The following is a 19,344-nucleotide window of genomic DNA, read 5'->3' as shown; positions in this document are numbered from 1 at the left end:
CACTGCCTGTACGCTCATTCATTCATTCACTGCCAGTACTCTCATTTTTTCACTTACTGCCTGTACCCTCATTTATTAATTCTCTGTCTGTACTCCAATTCTTTCATTCACTGCCTGTACACTCATTCATTCTCTGCCTGTATTCTCATTCTGTCATTCACTGCCTGTACTCACGTTCATTCATTCATTGTCTGTACTCTCATTCATTTTTTCACTGCCTGTACTCATTCATTCATTCACTGCCGGGACTCTCATTCATTCATTCACTGCCTGTACTCTCATTCACTCATTCACTGCCTGTACTCATATTCATTCACTGCATTTACTCACATTCATTCATTCATTGTCTGTACTCTCATTCATTCGGTCACTGCCTGTACTCTCATTCATTCATTCAGTGCCTGTACTCACAGTCATTCATTCACTGCCTGTACTCTCATTCATTCATTCACTGCCTGTACTCTCATTCATTCATTCAATGCCTGCACTCTCATTCATTCATTCATTCAATGCCTGTACTCCCATTCATTCATTCACTGCCTGTACTCACATTCATTCACTGCCTGTACTCACATTCATTCACTGCCTGTACTCTCATTCATTCATTCAGTCACTGCCTGTACCCCCATTCATTCATTCACTGCCTGTACTCTCATTCATTCGTTCACTGCCTGTACTCTCATTCATTCATTCAATGCCTGTACTCTCATTCATTCATTCACTGCCTGTACTCTCATTCAGTCATTCACTGCCTGTACTCACATTCATTCAATGACTGCCTGTACTCTCATTCATTTATTCACTACCTGCACTCCCATTCATTCATTCACTGCCTGTACTCTCATTCATTCATTCACTGTCTGCACTCTCATTCCTTCATTCACTGCCTGTACTCTCATTCCTTCATTCACTGCCTGTAAACATCATTCATTCATTCACTGCCTGTACTCTCATTCCTTCATTCATTCATTCACATCCTGTACTCTCATTCAGTCACTGTTTGTACTCTCATTCATTCATTCACTGCCTGTACACTCATTCATTCATTAACTGCCTGTACTTACATTCATTCACTTACTCCCTGTACTCTCATTTATTAATTCTCTCCCTGTACTCTCATTCATTCATTCACTGCCTGTATTCTCATTCATTCACTACTGTACTCCCATTCATTCATTCACTGCCTGTACTCTCATTCATTCTTTCACTGCCTGTACTCTCATTCATTCACTTACTGCCTGTACTGTCATTTATTAATTCTCTGCCTGTACTGCCATTCATTCATTCACTGCCAGTACTCTCATTCATTCACTGCCTGTACTCTCATTCAGTCATTCACTGCCTGTACTCACATTCATTCATTCGCGGCCTGTACTCTCATTTATTAATTCTCTGCCTGCACTCTCATTCATTCATTCATTCACTGCCTGTTCTCCTATTCATTCATTCACTGCCGGGACTCTCATTCATTCATTCACTGTCTGTACTCTCATTCATTCATTCAATGCCTGTACTCTCATTCATTCATTCAGCCAGTGACTGTACTCTCATTTATTAATTCACTGCCTGTACTCTCATTCAGTCATTCACTGCCTGTACTCACATTCATTCATTCATTGCCTGTACTCTCATTCATTTATTCACTACCTGCACTCCTATTCATTCATTCACAGCCTGTACTCTCATTCATTCATTCACTGTCTGTACTCTCATTCCTTCATTCACTGCCTGTACTCTCATTCCTTCATTCACTGCCTGTACTCTCATTCATTCATTCACTGCCTGTACTCTCATTCCTTCATTCATTCATTCACATCCTGTACTCTCATTCAGTCACTGTATGTACTCTCATTCATTCATTCACTGCCTGTACTCTCATTCATTCATTTACTGCCTGTACTCCCATTCTTTCACATACTGCCTGTACTCTCATTTATTAATTCTCTGTCGGTACTCTCATTGATTCATTCACTGCCCGTACTATCATTCATTCACTACAGTACTCCCATTCATTCATTCACTGCCTGTACTCTCATTCATTCTTTCACTGCCTGTACTCTCATTCATTCACTTACTGCCTGTACTCTCATTTATTAATTCTCTGCCTGTACTGCCATTCATTCGTTCACTGCCAGTACTCTCATTCATTCACTGCCTGTACTCTCATTCAGTCATTCACTGCCTGTACTCACATTCATTCATTCGCTGCCTGTACTCTCATTTATTAATTCTCTGCCTGCACTCTCATTCATTTATTCACTGCCTGTACTCCTATTCATTCATTCACTGCCAGGACTCTCATTCATTCAATCACTGTCTGTACTCTCATTCATTCATTCATTGTCTGTACTCTCATTCATTCGGTCACTGCCTGTACTCTCATTCATTCATACAGTGCCTGTACTAACAGTCATTCATTCACTGCCTGTACTCTCATTCGTTCATTCACTGCCTGTACTCTCATTCATTCATTCAATGCCTGTACTCTCATTCATTCATTCAATGCCTGTACTCTCATTCATTAATTCACTGCCTGCAATCAAATTCATTTACTGTCTGTACTCTCATTCATTCACTGCCTGTACTCTCATTTATTCATTCACTGCCTGTACTCTCGTTCATTCATTCACTGCCTGCAATCTCTTTCGTTCATTCATTCACTGCCTGCAATCTCTTTCATTCATTCATTCACTGCCTGTACTCTCATTCATTCATTCACTGCCTGCACTCTCATTCATTCATTCAGCCACTGCCTGTACTCTCATTTATTAATTCTCTGCCTGTACTCTCATTCATTCATTCATTCACAGCCTGTACTCTCATTCATCTTTTCACTGCCTGTACTCTCATTCCTTCTCTTACTGCCTGTACTCTTATTTATTAATTCTCTGCCTGTACTCTCATTCATTCATTCATTCACAGCCTGTACTCTCATTCATTCATTCACTGCCTGTACTCTCATTCATTCATTCACTGCCTGTACTCTCATTCATTCACTTACTGCCTGTACTCTCATTTATTAATTCTCTGTCTGTAATCCCATTCATTCATTCACTGCCTGTACTCCTATTCATTCATTCACTGCTGGGACTCTCATTCATTCATTCACTGCCTTGACTCTCATTCATTCATTCATTGCCTTTACTCATATTCATTCACTGCCTTTACTCACATTCATTCATTCATTGTCGGTACTCTCATTCATTCGGTCACTGCCTGTACTCTCATTCATTCATTCAGTGCCTGAACTCACAGTCATTCATTCACTGCCTGTACTCTCATTCATTCATTCAATGCCTGTACACTCAGTCATTCATTCAATGCCTGTACTCTCATTCATTCATTCGCTGCCTGTACTCACATTCATTCACTGTCTGTACTCTCATTCATTCACTGACTGTACTCTCATTCATTCATTCACTGCCTGTACTCTCATTCATTCATTCACTGCCTGTACTCTCATTCATTTATTCACTACCTGCACTCCTATTCATTCATTCACTGCCTGTACTCTCAATCATTCATTCACTGTCTGTACTCTCATTCCTTCATTCACTGCCTGTGCTCTCATTCCTTCGTTCACTGCCTGTACTCTCATTCATTCATTCACTGCCTGTACTCTCATTCCTTCATTCCTTCATTCACACACTGTACTCTCATTCAGTCACTGTTTGTACACTCATTCATTCATTCACTGCCTGTACTCTCATTCATACATTTACTGCCTGTAATCTCATTCATTCACTACTGTACTCCCATTCATTCAGTCACTGCCTGTACTCTCATTTATTAATTCTCTGTCTGTACTCTCATTCATTCATTCACTGCCTGTACTCTCATTCATTCATTCAATGCCTGTACTCTCATTTATTCAATCACTGCCTGGACTCTCATTCAGTCATTCACTGCCTGTACTCGCATTCATTCATTCACTGCCTGTACTCTCATTCCTTCACTCATTCATTCACATCCTGCACTCTCATTCAGTCACTGTTTGTACTCTCATTCATTCATTCACTTACTGCCTGTACTCTCATTTGTTAAATCTCTGCCTGTACTCTCATTCCTTCATTCACTGCCTGTAAACATCATTCATTCATTCACTGCCTGTACTCTCATTCCTTCATTCATTCATTCACATCCTGTACTCTCATTCAGTCACTGTTTGTACTCTCATTCATTCATTCACTGCCTGTACACTCATTCATTCATTAACTGCCTGTACTTACATTCATTCACTTACTCCCTGTACTCTCATTTATTAATTCTCTCCCTGTACTCTCATTCATTCATTCACTGCCTGTATTCTCATTCATTCACTACTGTACTCCCATTCATTCATTCACTGCCTGTACTCTCATTCATTCTTTCACTGCCTGTACTCTCATTCATTCACTTACTGCCTGTACTGTCATTTATTAATTCTCTGCCTGTACTGCCATTCATTCATTCACTGCCAGTACTCTCATTCATTCACTGCCTGTACTCTCATTCAGTCATTCACTGCCTGTACTCACATTCATTCATTCGCGGCCTGTACTCTCATTTATTAATTCTCTGCCTGCACTCTCATTCATTCATTCATTCACTGCCTGTTCTCCTATTCATTCATTCACTGCCGGGACTCTCATTCATTCATTCACTGTCTGTACTCTCATTCATTCATTCAATGCCTGTACTCTCATTCATTCATTCAGCCAGTGACTGTACTCTCATTTATTAATTCACTGCCTGTACTCTCATTCAGTCATTCACTGCCTGTACTCACATTCATTCATTCATTGCCTGTACTCTCATTCATTTATTCACTACCTGCACTCCTATTCATTCATTCACAGCCTGTACTCTCATTCATTCATTCACTGTCTGTACTCTCATTCCTTCATTCACTGCCTGTACTCTCATTCCTTCATTCACTGCCTGTACTCTCATTCATTCATTCACTGCCTGTACTCTCATTCCTTCATTCATTCATTCACATCCTGTACTCTCATTCAGTCACTGTATGTACTCTCATTCATTCATTCACTGCCTGTACTCTCATTCATTCATTTACTGCCTGTACTCCCATTCTTTCACATACTGCCTGTACTCTCATTTATTAATTCTCTGTCGGTACTCTCATTGATTCATTCACTGCCCGTACTATCATTCATTCACTACAGTACTCCCATTCATTCATTCACTGCCTGTACTCTCATTCATTCTTTCACTGCCTGTACTCTCATTCATTCACTTACTGCCTGTACTCTCATTTATTAATTCTCTGCCTGTACTGCCATTCATTCGTTCACTGCCAGTACTCTCATTCATTCACTGCCTGTACTCTCATTCAGTCATTCACTGCCTGTACTCACATTCATTCATTCGCTGCCTGTACTCTCATTTATTAATTCTCTGCCTGCACTCTCATTCATTTATTCACTGCCTGTACTCCTATTCATTCATTCACTGCCAGGACTCTCATTCATTCAATCACTGTCTGTACTCTCATTCATTCATTCATTGTCTGTACTCTCATTCATTCGGTCACTGCCTGTACTCTCATTCATTCATACAGTGCCTGTACTAACAGTCATTCATTCACTGCCTGTACTCTCATTCGTTCATTCACTGCCTGTACTCTCATTCATTCATTCAATGCCTGTACTCTCATTCATTCATTCAATGCCTGTACTCTCATTCATTAATTCACTGCCTGCAATCAAATTCATTTACTGTCTGTACTCTCATTCATTCACTGCCTGTACTCTCATTTATTCATTCACTGCCTGTACTCTCGTTCATTCATTCACTGCCTGCAATCTCTTTCGTTCATTCATTCACTGCCTGCAATCTCTTTCATTCATTCATTCACTGCCTGTACTCTCATTCATTCATTCACTGCCTGCACTCTCATTCATTCATTCAGCCACTGCCTGTACTCTCATTTATTAATTCTCTGCCTGTACTCTCATTCATTCATTCATTCACAGCCTGTACTCTCATTCATCTTTTCACTGCCTGTACTCTCATTCCTTCTCTTACTGCCTGTACTCTTATTTATTAATTCTCTGCCTGTACTCTCATTCATTCATTCATTCACAGCCTGTACTCTCATTCATTCATTCACTGCCTGTACTCTCATTCATTCATTCACTGCCTGTACTCTCATTCATTCACTTACTGCCTGTACTCTCATTTATTAATTCTCTGTCTGTAATCCCATTCATTCATTCACTGCCTGTACTCCTATTCATTCATTCACTGCTGGGACTCTCATTCATTCATTCACTGCCTTGACTCTCATTCATTCATTCATTGCCTTTACTCATATTCATTCACTGCCTTTACTCACATTCATTCATTCATTGTCGGTACTCTCATTCATTCGGTCACTGCCTGTACTCTCATTCATTCATTCAGTGCCTGAACTCACAGTCATTCATTCACTGCCTGTACTCTCATTCATTCATTCAATGCCTGTACACTCAGTCATTCATTCAATGCCTGTACTCTCATTCATTCATTCGCTGCCTGTACTCACATTCATTCACTGTCTGTACTCTCATTCATTCACTGACTGTACTCTCATTCATTCATTCACTGCCTGTACTCTCATTCATTCATTCACTGCCTGTACTCTCATTCATTTATTCACTACCTGCACTCCTATTCATTCATTCACTGCCTGTACTCTCAATCATTCATTCACTGTCTGTACTCTCATTCCTTCATTCACTGCCTGTGCTCTCATTCCTTCGTTCACTGCCTGTACTCTCATTCATTCATTCACTGCCTGTACTCTCATTCCTTCATTCCTTCATTCACACACTGTACTCTCATTCAGTCACTGTTTGTACACTCATTCATTCATTCACTGCCTGTACTCTCATTCATACATTTACTGCCTGTAATCTCATTCATTCACTACTGTACTCCCATTCATTCAGTCACTGCCTGTACTCTCATTTATTAATTCTCTGTCTGTACTCTCATTCATTCATTCACTGCCTGTACTCTCATTCATTCATTCAATGCCTGTACTCTCATTTATTCAATCACTGCCTGGACTCTCATTCAGTCATTCACTGCCTGTACTCGCATTCATTCATTCACTGCCTGTACTCTCATTCCTTCACTCATTCATTCACATCCTGCACTCTCATTCAGTCACTGTTTGTACTCTCATTCATTCATTCACTTACTGCCTGTACTCTCATTTGTTAAATCTCTGCCTGTACTCTCATTCATTCATTCACTGCCTGTACTCTCATTCATTCTTTCACTGCCTGTACTCTCATTCATTCACTTACTGCCTGTACTCTCATTTATTAATTCTCTGCCGGTACTGCCATTCATTCATTCACTGCCAGTACTCTCATTCATTCACTGCCTGCACTCACATTCATTCATTCGCTGACTGTACTTCATTTATTAATTCTCTGCCTGCGCTCTCATTCATTCATTCACTGCCTGTACTCTCATCATTCATTCATTGCCTGTACTCTCATTCATTCGGTCACTGCCTGTACCCTCATTCATTCATTCAATGCCTGTACTCTCATTCATTCATTCACTGCCTGTACTCTCATTCAGTCATTCACTGCCTTTACTCATATTCATTCACTGCCTTTACTCACATTCATTCATTCATTGTCTGTACTCTCATTCATTCGGTCACTGCCTGTACTCTCATTCATTCATTCAGTGCCTGTACTCACAGTCATTCATTCACTGCCTGTACTCTCATTCATTCATTCACTGCCTGTACTCTCATTCATTCATTCAATGCCTGTACTCTCATTCATTCATTCAATGCCTGTACTCACCTTCATTCACTGTCTGTACTCTCATTCATTGATTCACTGCCTGTACTCTCATTCATTCATTCACTGCCTGTACTCTCATTCATTCATTCACTGCCTGTACTCTCATTCATTCATTCAATGCCTGTACTCTCATTCATTCATTCAATGCCTGTACTCTCATTCATTAATTCACTGCCTGTACCCAAATTCATTCACTGTCTGTACTATCATTCATTCACTGCCTGTACTCTCATTCATTCATTCCCTGCCTGTACTCTCGTTCATTCATTCACTGCCTGCAATCTCTTTCATTCATTCATTCACTGCCTGTACTCTCATTCATTCATTCACTGCCTGCACTCTCATTCATTCATTCAGTCACTGCCTGTACTCTCATTTATTAATTCTCTGCCTGTACTCTCATTCATTCATTCATTCACAGCCTGTACTCTCATTGATTCATTCACTGCCTGTACTTTCATTCATTCACTTACTGCCTGTACTCTTATTTATTAATTCTCTGCCTGTACTCTCACTCATTCATTCATTCACAGCCTGTACTCTCATTCATTCATTCACTGCCTGAACTCTCATTCATTCATTCACTGCCTGTACTCTCATTCATTCACTTACTGCCTGTACTCTCATTTATTAATTCTCTGTCTGTAACCCCATTCATTCATTCACTGCCTGTACTCTCATTCATTCATTCACTGCCGGGACTCTCATTCATTCATTCACTGCCTTTACACTCATTCATTCATTCATTGCCTTTACTCATATTCATTCACTGCCTTTACTCACATTCATTCATTCATTGTCGGTACTCTCATTCATTCATTCACTGCCTGTACTCTCATTCATTCATTCAATGCCTGTACACTCAGTCATTCATTCAATGCCTGTACTCTCATTCATTCATTCGCTGCCTGTACTCACATTCATTCACTGTCTGTACTCTCATTCATTCACTGACTGTACTCTCATTCATTCATTCACTGCCTGTACTCTCATTCATTCATTCACTGCCTGTACTCTCATTCATTTATTCACTACCTGCACTCCTATTCATTCATTCACTGCCTGTACTCTCAATCATTCATTCACTGTCTGTACTCTCATTCCTTCATTCACTGCCTGTGCTCTCATTCCTTCGTTCACTGCCTGTACTCTCATTCATTCATTCACTGCCTGTACTCTCATTCCTTCATTCCTTCATTCACACACTGTACTCTCATTCAGTCACTGTTTGTACACTCATTCATTCATTCACTGCCTGTACTCTCATTCATACATTTACTGCCTGTAATCTCATTCATTCACTACTGTACTCCCATTCATTCAGTCACTGCCTGTACTCTCATTTATTAATTCTCTGTCTGTACTCTCATTCATTCATTCACTGCCTGTACTCTCATTCATTCATTCAATGCCTGTACTCTCATTTATTCAATCACTGGCTGGACTCTCATTCATTCATTCAATGCCTGTACTCTCATTCATTAATTCACTGCCTGTACCCAAATTCATTCACTGTCTGTACTCTCATTCATTCACTGCCTGTACTCACATTCATTCATTCTTTGTCTGTACTCTCATTCATTCGGTCACTGCCTGTACTCTCATTCATTCATTCCCTGCCTGTACTCTCATTTATTCATTCACTGCCTGCAATCTCATTCATTCATTCAGTCACTGCCTGTACTCACATTTATTAATTCTCTGCCTGTACTCTCATTCATTCATTCATTCATTCATTCACAGCCTGTACTCTCATTCATTCATTCACTGCCTGTACTCTCATTCATTCATTCACTGCCTGTACTCTCATTCATTCACTTTCTGCCTGTACTCTCATTTATTAATTCTCTGTCTGTAATCCCATTCATTCATTCACTGCCTGTACTCTCATTCATTCTCTGCCTGTACTCTCATTCTGTCATTCACTGCCTGTACTCACATTCATTCATTCACTGCCTGTACTCTCATTCAATTATTCACTGCCCGTACTCCTATTCATTCATTCACTGCCGGGACTCTCATTCATTCATTCACTGCCTGTACTCTCATTCATTCATTCACTGCCTGTACTCTCATTCATTCATTCAATGCCTGTACTCTCATTCATTCATTCAATGCCTGTACTCACCTTCATTCACTGTCTGTACTCTCATTCATTGATTCACTGCCTGTACTCTCATTCATTCATTCACTGCCTGTACTCTCATTCATTCATTCACTGCCTGTACTCTCATTCATTCATTGAATGCCTGTACTCTCATTCATTCATTCAATGCCTGTACTCTCATTCATTAATTCACTGCCTGTACCCAAATTCATTCACTGTCTGTACTCTCATTCATTCACTGCCTGTACTCGCATTCATTCATTCCCTGCCTGTACTCTCGTTCATTCATTCACTGCCTGCAATCTCTTTCATTCATTCATTCACTGCCTGTACTCTCATTCATTCATTCACTGCCTGCACTCTCATTCATTCATTCAGTCACTGCCTGTACTCTCATTTATTAATTCTCTGCCTGTACTCTCATTCATTCATTCATTCACAGCCTGTACTCTCATTCATTCATTCACTGCCTGTACATTCATTCATTCACTTACTGCCTGTACTCTTATTTATTAATTCTCTGCCTGTACTCTCATTCATTCATTCATTCACAGCCTGTACTCTCATTCATTCATTCACTGCCTGTACTCTCATTCATTCATTCACTGCCTGTACTCTCATTCATTCACTTACTGCCTGTACTCTCATTTATTAATTCTCTGTCTGTAATCCCATTCATTCATTCACTGCCTGTACTCTCATTCATTCATTCACTGCCTGTACTCTCATTCATTTATTCACTGCCTGTACTCCTATTCATTCATTCACTGCCGGGACTCTCATTCATTCATTCACTGCCTTTACTCTCATTCATTCATTCATTGCCTTTACTCATATTCATTCACTGCCTTTACTCACATTCATTCATTCATTGTCTGTACTCTCATTCATTCGGTCACTGCCTGTACTCTCATTCATTCATTCAGTGCCTGTACTCACAGTCATTCATTCACTGCCTGTACTCTCATTCATTCATTCACTGCCTGTACTCACATTCATTAATTCAATGCCTGTACATTCATTCATTCATTCAATGCCTGTACTCTCATTCATTCATTCGCTGCCTGTACTCACATTCATTCACTGTCTGTACTCTCATTCATTCACTGACTGTACTCTCATTCATTCATTCACTGCCTGTACTCTCATTCATTCATTCACTGCCTGCACTTTCATTCATTCATTCAGCCACTGCCTGTACTCTCATTTATTAATTCAGTGCCTGTACTCTCATTCAGTTATTCACTGCCTGTACTCACATTCATTCATTCACTGCCTGTACTCTCATTCATTTATTCACTACCTGCACTCCTATTCATTCATTCACTGCCTGTACTCTCATTCATTCATTCGCTGTCTGTACTCTCATTCCTTCATTCACTGCCTGTACTCTCATTCCTTCATTCACTGCCTGTACTCTCATTCATTCATTCACTGCCTGTACTCTCATTCCTTCATTCCTTCATTCACACACTGTACTCTCATTCAGTCACTGTTTGTACTCTCATTCATTCATTCACTGCCTGTACTCTCATTCATACATTTTTCTGCCTGTACTCCCATTCATTCACATACTGCCTGTACTCTCATTTATTAATTCTCTGCCTGTACTCTCATTCATTCACTGCCTGTACTCTCATTCATTCACGACTGTACTCCCATTCATTCAGTCACTGCCTGTACTCTCATTCATTCTTTCACTGCCTGTACTCTCATTTATTCACTTACTGCCTGTACTCTCATTTTTTAATTCTCTGCCTTTACTGCCATTCATTCATTCACTGCCAGTACTCTCATTCATTCACTGCCTGTACTCTCATTCAGTCATTCACTGCCTGTACTCACATTCATTCATTCGCTGCCTGTACTCTCATTTATTAACTCTCTGCCTGCACTCCCATTCATTCATTCACTGCCTGTACTCCTATTCATTCATTCACTGCCGGGACTCTCATTCATTCATTCACTGTCTGTACTCTCATTCATTCATTCATTGTCTGTGCTCTCATTCATTCGGTCACTGCCTGTACCCTCAATCATTCATTCAGTGCCTGTACTAACAGTCATTCATTCACTGCCAGTATTCTCATTCATTCATTCACTGCCTGTCCTCTCATTCATTCATTCAATGCCTGTATTCTCATTCATTCATTCAATGCCTGTACTCTCATTCATTCATTCACTGCCTGCAATCTCATTCATTCATTCACTTCCTGCCTGTACTCTTATTTATTAATTCTCTGCCTGTACTCTCATTCATTCATTCATTCACAGCCTGTACTCTCATTCATTCATTCACTGCCTGTACTCTCATTCATTCATTCACTGCCTGTACTCTCATTCATTCACTTACTGCCTGTACTCTCATTTATTACTTCTCAGTCTGTAATCCCATTCATTCATTCACTGACTGTACTCTCATTCATTCTCTGCCTGTACTCTCATTCTGTCATTCACTGCCTGTACTCACATTCATTCATTCACTGCCTGTACTCTCATTCAATTATTCACTGCCCGTACTCCTATTCATTCATTCACTGCCGGGACTCTCATTCATTCATTCACTGCCTGTACTCTCATTCATTCATTCACTGCCTGTACTCATATTCATTCACTGCCTTTACTCACATTCATTCATTCATTGTCTGTACTCTCATTCATTCGGTCACTGCCTGTACTCTCATTCATTCATTCATTCAGTGCCTGTACTCACAGTCATTCATTCACTGCCTGTACTCTCATTCATTCATTCACTGCCTGTACTCTCATTCATTCATTCAATGCCTGTACACTCATTCATTCATTCAATGCCTGTACTCTCATTCATTCATTCACTTCCTGTACTCACATTCATTCACTGCCTGTATTCACATTCGTTCACTGCATGTACTCTCATTCGTTCATTCAGTCACTGCCTGTACTCTCATTCATTCATTCACTGCCTGTACTCTCATTCATTCGTTCACTGCCTGTACTCTCATTCATTCATTTAATGCCTGTACTCTCATTTATTCATTCACTGCCTGTACTCTCATTCAGTCATTCACTGCCTGTACTCGCATTCATTCATTCACTGCCTGTACTCTCATTCCTTCACTCATTCATTCACATCCTGCACTCGCATTCAGTCACTGTTTGTAATCTCATTCATTCATTCACTTACTGCCTGTACTCTCATTTATTAATTCTCTGCCTGTACTCTCATTCATTCATTCACTGCCTGTACTCTCATTCATTCTTTCACTGCCTGTACTCTCATTCATTCACTTACTGCCTGTACTCTCATTTATTAATTCTCTGCCTGTACTGCCATTCATTCATTCACTGCCAGTAATCTCATTCATTCACTGCCTGCACTCATATTCATTCATTCGCTGACTGTACTTCATTTATTAATTCTCTGCCTGCACTCTCATTCATTCATTCACTGCCTGTACTCCTATTCATTCATTCATTGGTGGGATCCTCATTCATTCATTCACTGTCTGTACTCTCATCATTCATTCATTGCCTGTGCTCTCATTCATTCGGTCACTGCCTGTACTCTCATTCATTCATTCATTCAATGCCGGTACTCTCATTCATTCATTCACTGCCTGTACTCTCATTCAGTCATTCACTGCCTTTACTCATATTCATTCACTTTCTTTACTCACATTCATTCATTCATTGTCTGTACTCTCATTCATTCGGTCACTGCCTGTACTCTCATTCATTCATTCAGTGCCTGTACTCACAGTCATTCATTCTCTGCCTGTACTCTCATTCTGTCATTCACTGCCTGTACTCACATTCATCCATTCACTGCCTGTACCCTCATGCATTTATTCACTGCCTGTACTCTCATTCATTCATTGACTGCCTGTACTCTCATTCATTCGGTCACTGCCTGTACTCTCATTCATTCATTCATTGCCTGTACTCACAGTCATTCATTCACTGCCTGTACTCTCATTCGTTCATTCACTGCCTGTACTCTCATTCATTCATTCACTGCCTGTACTATCATTCATTCACTTACTGCCTGCACTCTTATTTATTAATTCTCTGCCTGTACTCTCATTCATTCATTCATTCACATCCTGTACTCTCATACATTCATTCACTGCCTGTAATCTCATTCATTCATTCACTGCCTGCACTCTCATTCATTCACTTACTTCCTGTACTCTCATTTATTAATTCTCTGTCTGTAATCCCATTCATTCAGTCACTGCCTTTACCCTCATTCATTCATTCACTGCCTGTACCCTCATTCATTTATTCACTGCGTGTACTCCTATTCATTCATTCACTGCCGGGACTCTCATTCATTCATTCATTGTCTGTACTCTCATTCATTCGGTCACTGCCTGTACTCTCATTCATTCATTCAGTGCCTGTACTCACAGTCATTCATTCACTGCCTGTACTCTCATTCATTCATTCACTGCCTGTACTTTCATTCATTCATTCATTCATTCAATGCCTGTACTCTCATTCATTCATTTAATGCCTGTACTCTCATTCATTCGGTCACTGCCTGTACTCTCATTCATTCATTCAATGCCTGTACACTCATTCATTCATTCACTGCCTGTACTCTCATTCAGTCATTCACTGCCTTTACTCATATTCATTCACTGCCTTTACTCACATTCATTCATTCATTGTCTGTACTCTCATTCATTCGGTCACTGCCTGTACTCTCATTCATTCATTCAGTGCCTGTACTCACAGTCATTCATTCAATGCCTGTACTCTCAATCATTCATTCAATGCCTGTACTCTCATTCATTCATTCAATGCCTGTACTCTCAATCATTCATTCAATGCCTGTACTCACATTCATTCACTGTCTGTACTCTCATTCATTCATTCACTGCCTGTACTCTCATTCATTCATTCACTGCCTGTACTCTCATTCATTTATTCACTGCCTGTACTCACATTCATTCACTTACTGCCTGTACTCTTATTTATTAATTCTCTGCCTGTACTCTCATTCATTCATTCATTCACAGCCTGTACTCTCATTCATTCATTCACTGCCTGTACTCTCATTCATTCATTCACTTCCTGTACTCTCATTCATTCACTTACTGCCTGTACTCTCATTCATTCATTCACTGCCTGTACTCTCATTCATTCTCTGCCTGTACTCTCATTCTGTCATTCACTGCCTTTTCTCACATTCATTCATTCATTCATTGTCTGTACTCTCATTAATTCGGTCACTGCCTGTACTCTCATTCATTCATTCAGTGCCTGTACTCACAGGCTTTCATTCACTGCCTGTACTCTCATTCATTAATTCACTGCCTGTACTCTTATTTATTAATTCTCTGCCTGTACTCTCATTCATTCATTCATTCACAGCCTGTACTCTCATTCATTCATTCACTGCCTGTACTCTCATTCATTCACTCACTGCCTGTACTCTCATTTATTAATTCTCTGCCTGTACTCTCATTCATTCATTCATTCATAGCCTGTACTCTCATTCATTCAATCACTGCCTGTACTATCATTCATACACTTACTGCCTGCACTCTTATTTATTAATTCTCTGCCTGTACTCTCATTCATTCATTCATTCACAGCCTGAACTCTCATTCATTCATTCACTGCCTGTACTCTCATTCATTCATTCACTGCCTGTACTCTCATTCATTCACTTACTGCCTGTACTCTCATTTATTAATTCTCTGTCTGTAATCCCATTCATTCATTCACTGCCTGTACCCTCATTCATTCATTCACTGCCTGTACTCTCATTCATTTATTCACTGCCTGTACTCCTATTCATTCATTCACTGCCGTGACTCTCATTCATTCATTCACTGCCTGTACTCTCATTCATTCATTCACTGCCTTTACTCATATTCATTCACTGCCTTTACTCACATTCATTCATTCATTGTCTGTACTCTCATTCATTCGGTCACTGCCTGTACTCTCATTCATTCATTCACTGCCTGTACTCTCATTCATTCATTCATTCAATGCCTGTACTCACATTCATTCATTCAATGCCTGTACTCTCATTCATTCATTCACTGCCTGTACTCACATTCATTCACTGTCTGTACTCGCATTCATTCACTGCCTGTACTCTCATTCATTCATTCATTCATTCACTGCCTGTACTCTCATTCATTCATTCATTCACTGCCTGCACTCTCATTCATTCATTCAGCCACTGCCTGTACTCTCATTTATTAATTCACTGCCTGTACTCTCATTCATTTATTCACTACCTGCACTCCAATTCATTCATTCACTTCCTGTACTCTCATTCCTTCATTCACTGCCTGTACTCTCATTCATTCATTCACTGCCTGTACTCTCATTCCTTCATTCATACATTCACACCCTGTACTCTCATTGAGTCACTGTTTGTACTCTCATTCATTCATTTACTGCCTGTACTCCCATTCATTCACATACTGCCTGTACTCTCATTTATTAATTATCTGCCTGTACTCTCATTCATTCATTCACTGCCTGTACTCTCATTCATTCTTTCACTGCCTGTATTCTCATTTATTCACTTACTGCCTGTACTCTCATTTATTAGTTCTCTGCCTGTACTGCCATTCATTCATTCACTGCCAGTACTCTCATTCATTCACTGCCTGTACTCTCATTCAGTCATTCACTGCCTGTACTCACATTCATTCATTCGCTGCCTGTACTCTCATTTATTAATTCTCTGCCTGCACTCTCATTCATTCATTCACTGCCTGTACTCCTATTCATTCATTCTCTGCCGGGACACTCATTCATTCTTTCACTGTCTGTACTCTCATTCATTCGTTCATTGTTTGTACTCTCATTCATTCGGTCGCTGTCTGTACTCTCATTTATTCATTCACTGCCTGTACTCTCATTCATTCATTCAATGCCTGTACTCTCATTCATTCATTCAATGCCTGTACTCTCATTCATTTATTCATTACCTGCACTCGTATTCATTCATTCACTGCCTGTACTCTCATTCATTCATTCGCTGTCTGTACTCTCATTCATTCATTCACTGCCTGTACTCTCATTCATTCATTCAATGCCTGTACTCTCATTCATTCATTCAATGCCTGTACTCTCATTCATTTATTCATTACCTGCACTCGTATTCATTCATTCACTGCCTGTACTCTCATTCATTCATTCGCTGTCTGTACTCTCATCATTCATTCATTGCCTGTACTCTCATTCATTCGGTCACTGCCTGTACTCTCATTCATTCATTCACTGCCTGTACTCTCATTCATTCATTCAATGCCTGTACTCTCATTCATTCATTCAATGCCTGTACTCACATTCATTCACTGTCTGTATTCTCATTCATTCATTCACTGCCTGTACTCTCATTCATTCATTCACTGCCTGTACTCTCATTCATTCATTCACTGCCTGCACTCTCATTCATTCATTCAGTCACTGCCTGTACTCTCATTTATTAATTCTCTGCCTGTAATCTCATTCATTCATTCATTCACAGCCTGTACTCTCATTCTTTCATTCACAGCCTTTACTCTCATTTATTCACTTACTGCCTGTACTCTTATTTATTAATTCTCTGCCTGTACTCGCATTCATTCATTCACAGCCTGTACTCTCATTCATTCATTCACTGCCTGTACTTTCATTCAGTCATTCACTGCCTGTAATCCGATTCATTCGTTCACTGCCTGTACGCCCATTCATTCAATGCCTGTACTCTCATTCAGTCATTACCTGCTTGTACTCTCATTCATTCGTTCACTGCCTGTACTCTCATTTATTCATTCACTGCCTGTACTCTCATTCATTCATTCACTGCCTGTACTTTCATTCAGTCATTCACTGCCTGTAATCCCATTTATTCATTCACTGCCTGTTCTCTCATTCTTTCACTGCCTGTACTCCCATTCATTCATTCACTGCCTACACTCTCATTCATTCATTCACTGCTTGTACTCCCATTCACTGATTCACTGCCTGTACTCTCATTCATTCACTTACTGCCTGTACTCTCATTCACTCTTAACCTCTCTGCTTTGATTCCTTTCCTTACAGTGTACAATTTTAGTTATTTCTTCACTATCTACTTAAGACTTGCTCTCTTTATTGCCTGCACTCTGATTCTTAGATTTCACTCTCGGGAATTTGTATTCCTTAATATACCTTCTCTTCACTGTACATTGCTTTATATTCTGTTTCTCCATGACTGTCTTTCAGCTTGCACGCTCACCCTCATCTGCACTCCCTGCTTTATTTTCTGTATCTGCGCTCCTATTTCTTAATAAATTGTAGAGAATTTTACTGCATAATTGATTATCTCTACTTTATGTTTCCTTTGTTCACTCTCTTTACAGTCTGATTCTTTCTTCACTTTCTACCACCTTATTTCTTAATTTAGGCTCCTGTTTGTTAATTTATCATCTCTGCACTTTCAATTAGGTTCCCACCGTCTTTGCACTCCAAAGACTAAATTTAAGGTCTCGCCCTTATTTCTTAATTTTTAGATTTGCATTCCCATTGCTTAATTTACTGTCTTAGTGCTATAATTCCTAAATTCACTGCCTCCCCATGCTCATTCTTTTTTAAAATTCGTTTATGGGGTGTGGGCATCGCTGGCAAGGCCAGCATTTATTGCCCATCCCTATATGCCCTCGAGAAGGTGGTGGTGAGCCGCCTTCTTCAACCGCTGCAGTCCGTGTGGTGAAGGTGCTCCCACAGTGCTGTTAGGGAGGGAGTTCCAGGATTTTGACCCAGCGACGATGAAGGAACGGCCGATATACTTCCAAGTCAGGATGGTGTGTGACTTGGAGGTGGAACTTGGAGGTGGTGGTGTTCCCATGCGCCTGCTACCCTTGTCCTTCTAGGTGGAAGAGGTCGCGGGTTCGGGAGGTGCTGCCGAAGAAGCCTTGGCCAGTTGCTGCAGTGCATCTTGTAGATGGTGCACACTGCAGCCACGGTGCGCCGGTGGTGGAGGGAGTGAATGTTTAAGGTGGCGGATGGGGTGCCAATCAAGCGGGCTGCTTTGTTCTGGATGGTGTCGAGCTTCTTGAGTGTTGTTGGAGCTGCACTCATCCAGGCAAGTGGAGAGTATTCCATCACTATAATATTAATATCACTATTTATATACTGTAGGCACTCATGTCATTATTTACTGTCCATTCAAAATAATTCTTTGCTTTTCACTCACTGCCCTTTCATTTCCTTAATTTATCGTGTCTGTAGTCTTGTTCTTTAATGTAGCGGATTTGGTCTTTCTTTGCTGTGTCTACATTGTCACCTGTGGCTCAGTGGATAGCACTCGCGCTTCTGAGTCAGAAGGTTGTGGGTTCATAGTCCCACTCCAGGGACTTGAGCACATCAAGCTAGGCTGACACTCCAGTGCAGTGCTGAGGGAGTGCTGCACTGTTGGCGGTGCCATCTTTCAGATGAGACGTTAAACCG

At 40.3% G+C, this 19,344-nt stretch overlaps 1 protein-coding gene across 11 annotated transcripts in view; it reads left to right on the top strand.

The window, feature by feature from the left end:
- Positions 1–19,344, top strand: part of rbfox1l (RNA binding fox-1 homolog 1, like) — a 185,763-nt gene that overhangs the window by 159,797 nt on the left and 6,622 nt on the right. For 2 of the 11 annotated variants that reach the window (XM_085979658.1, XM_085979670.1), the window contains exon 1: positions 4,056–18,979. The exons of the other annotated variants lie outside the window; for them this stretch is intronic. In XM_085979658.1, the coding sequence (XP_085835784.1) occupies positions 15,903–17,363 (1,461 nt within the window). In that variant the 5' untranslated portion in view covers positions 4,056–15,902 and the 3' untranslated portion in view covers positions 17,364–18,979. Of the gene's footprint in view, positions 1–4,055; positions 18,980–19,344 lie in introns of those variants that run through there. 11 annotated transcript variants of the gene reach the window in all.

The sequence above is a fragment of the Somniosus microcephalus genome, unplaced genomic scaffold, assembly GCF_052327205.1.
Source record: "Somniosus microcephalus isolate GS21.2 unplaced genomic scaffold, FLI_Smic_1.0 unresolved_chr9, whole genome shotgun sequence".
NCBI lineage: Eukaryota > Metazoa > Chordata > Chondrichthyes > Squaliformes > Somniosidae > Somniosus > Somniosus microcephalus.
Note: the sequence above shows the minus strand (reverse complement) of the source record. Positions and strands in the feature narration are given on the sequence as shown.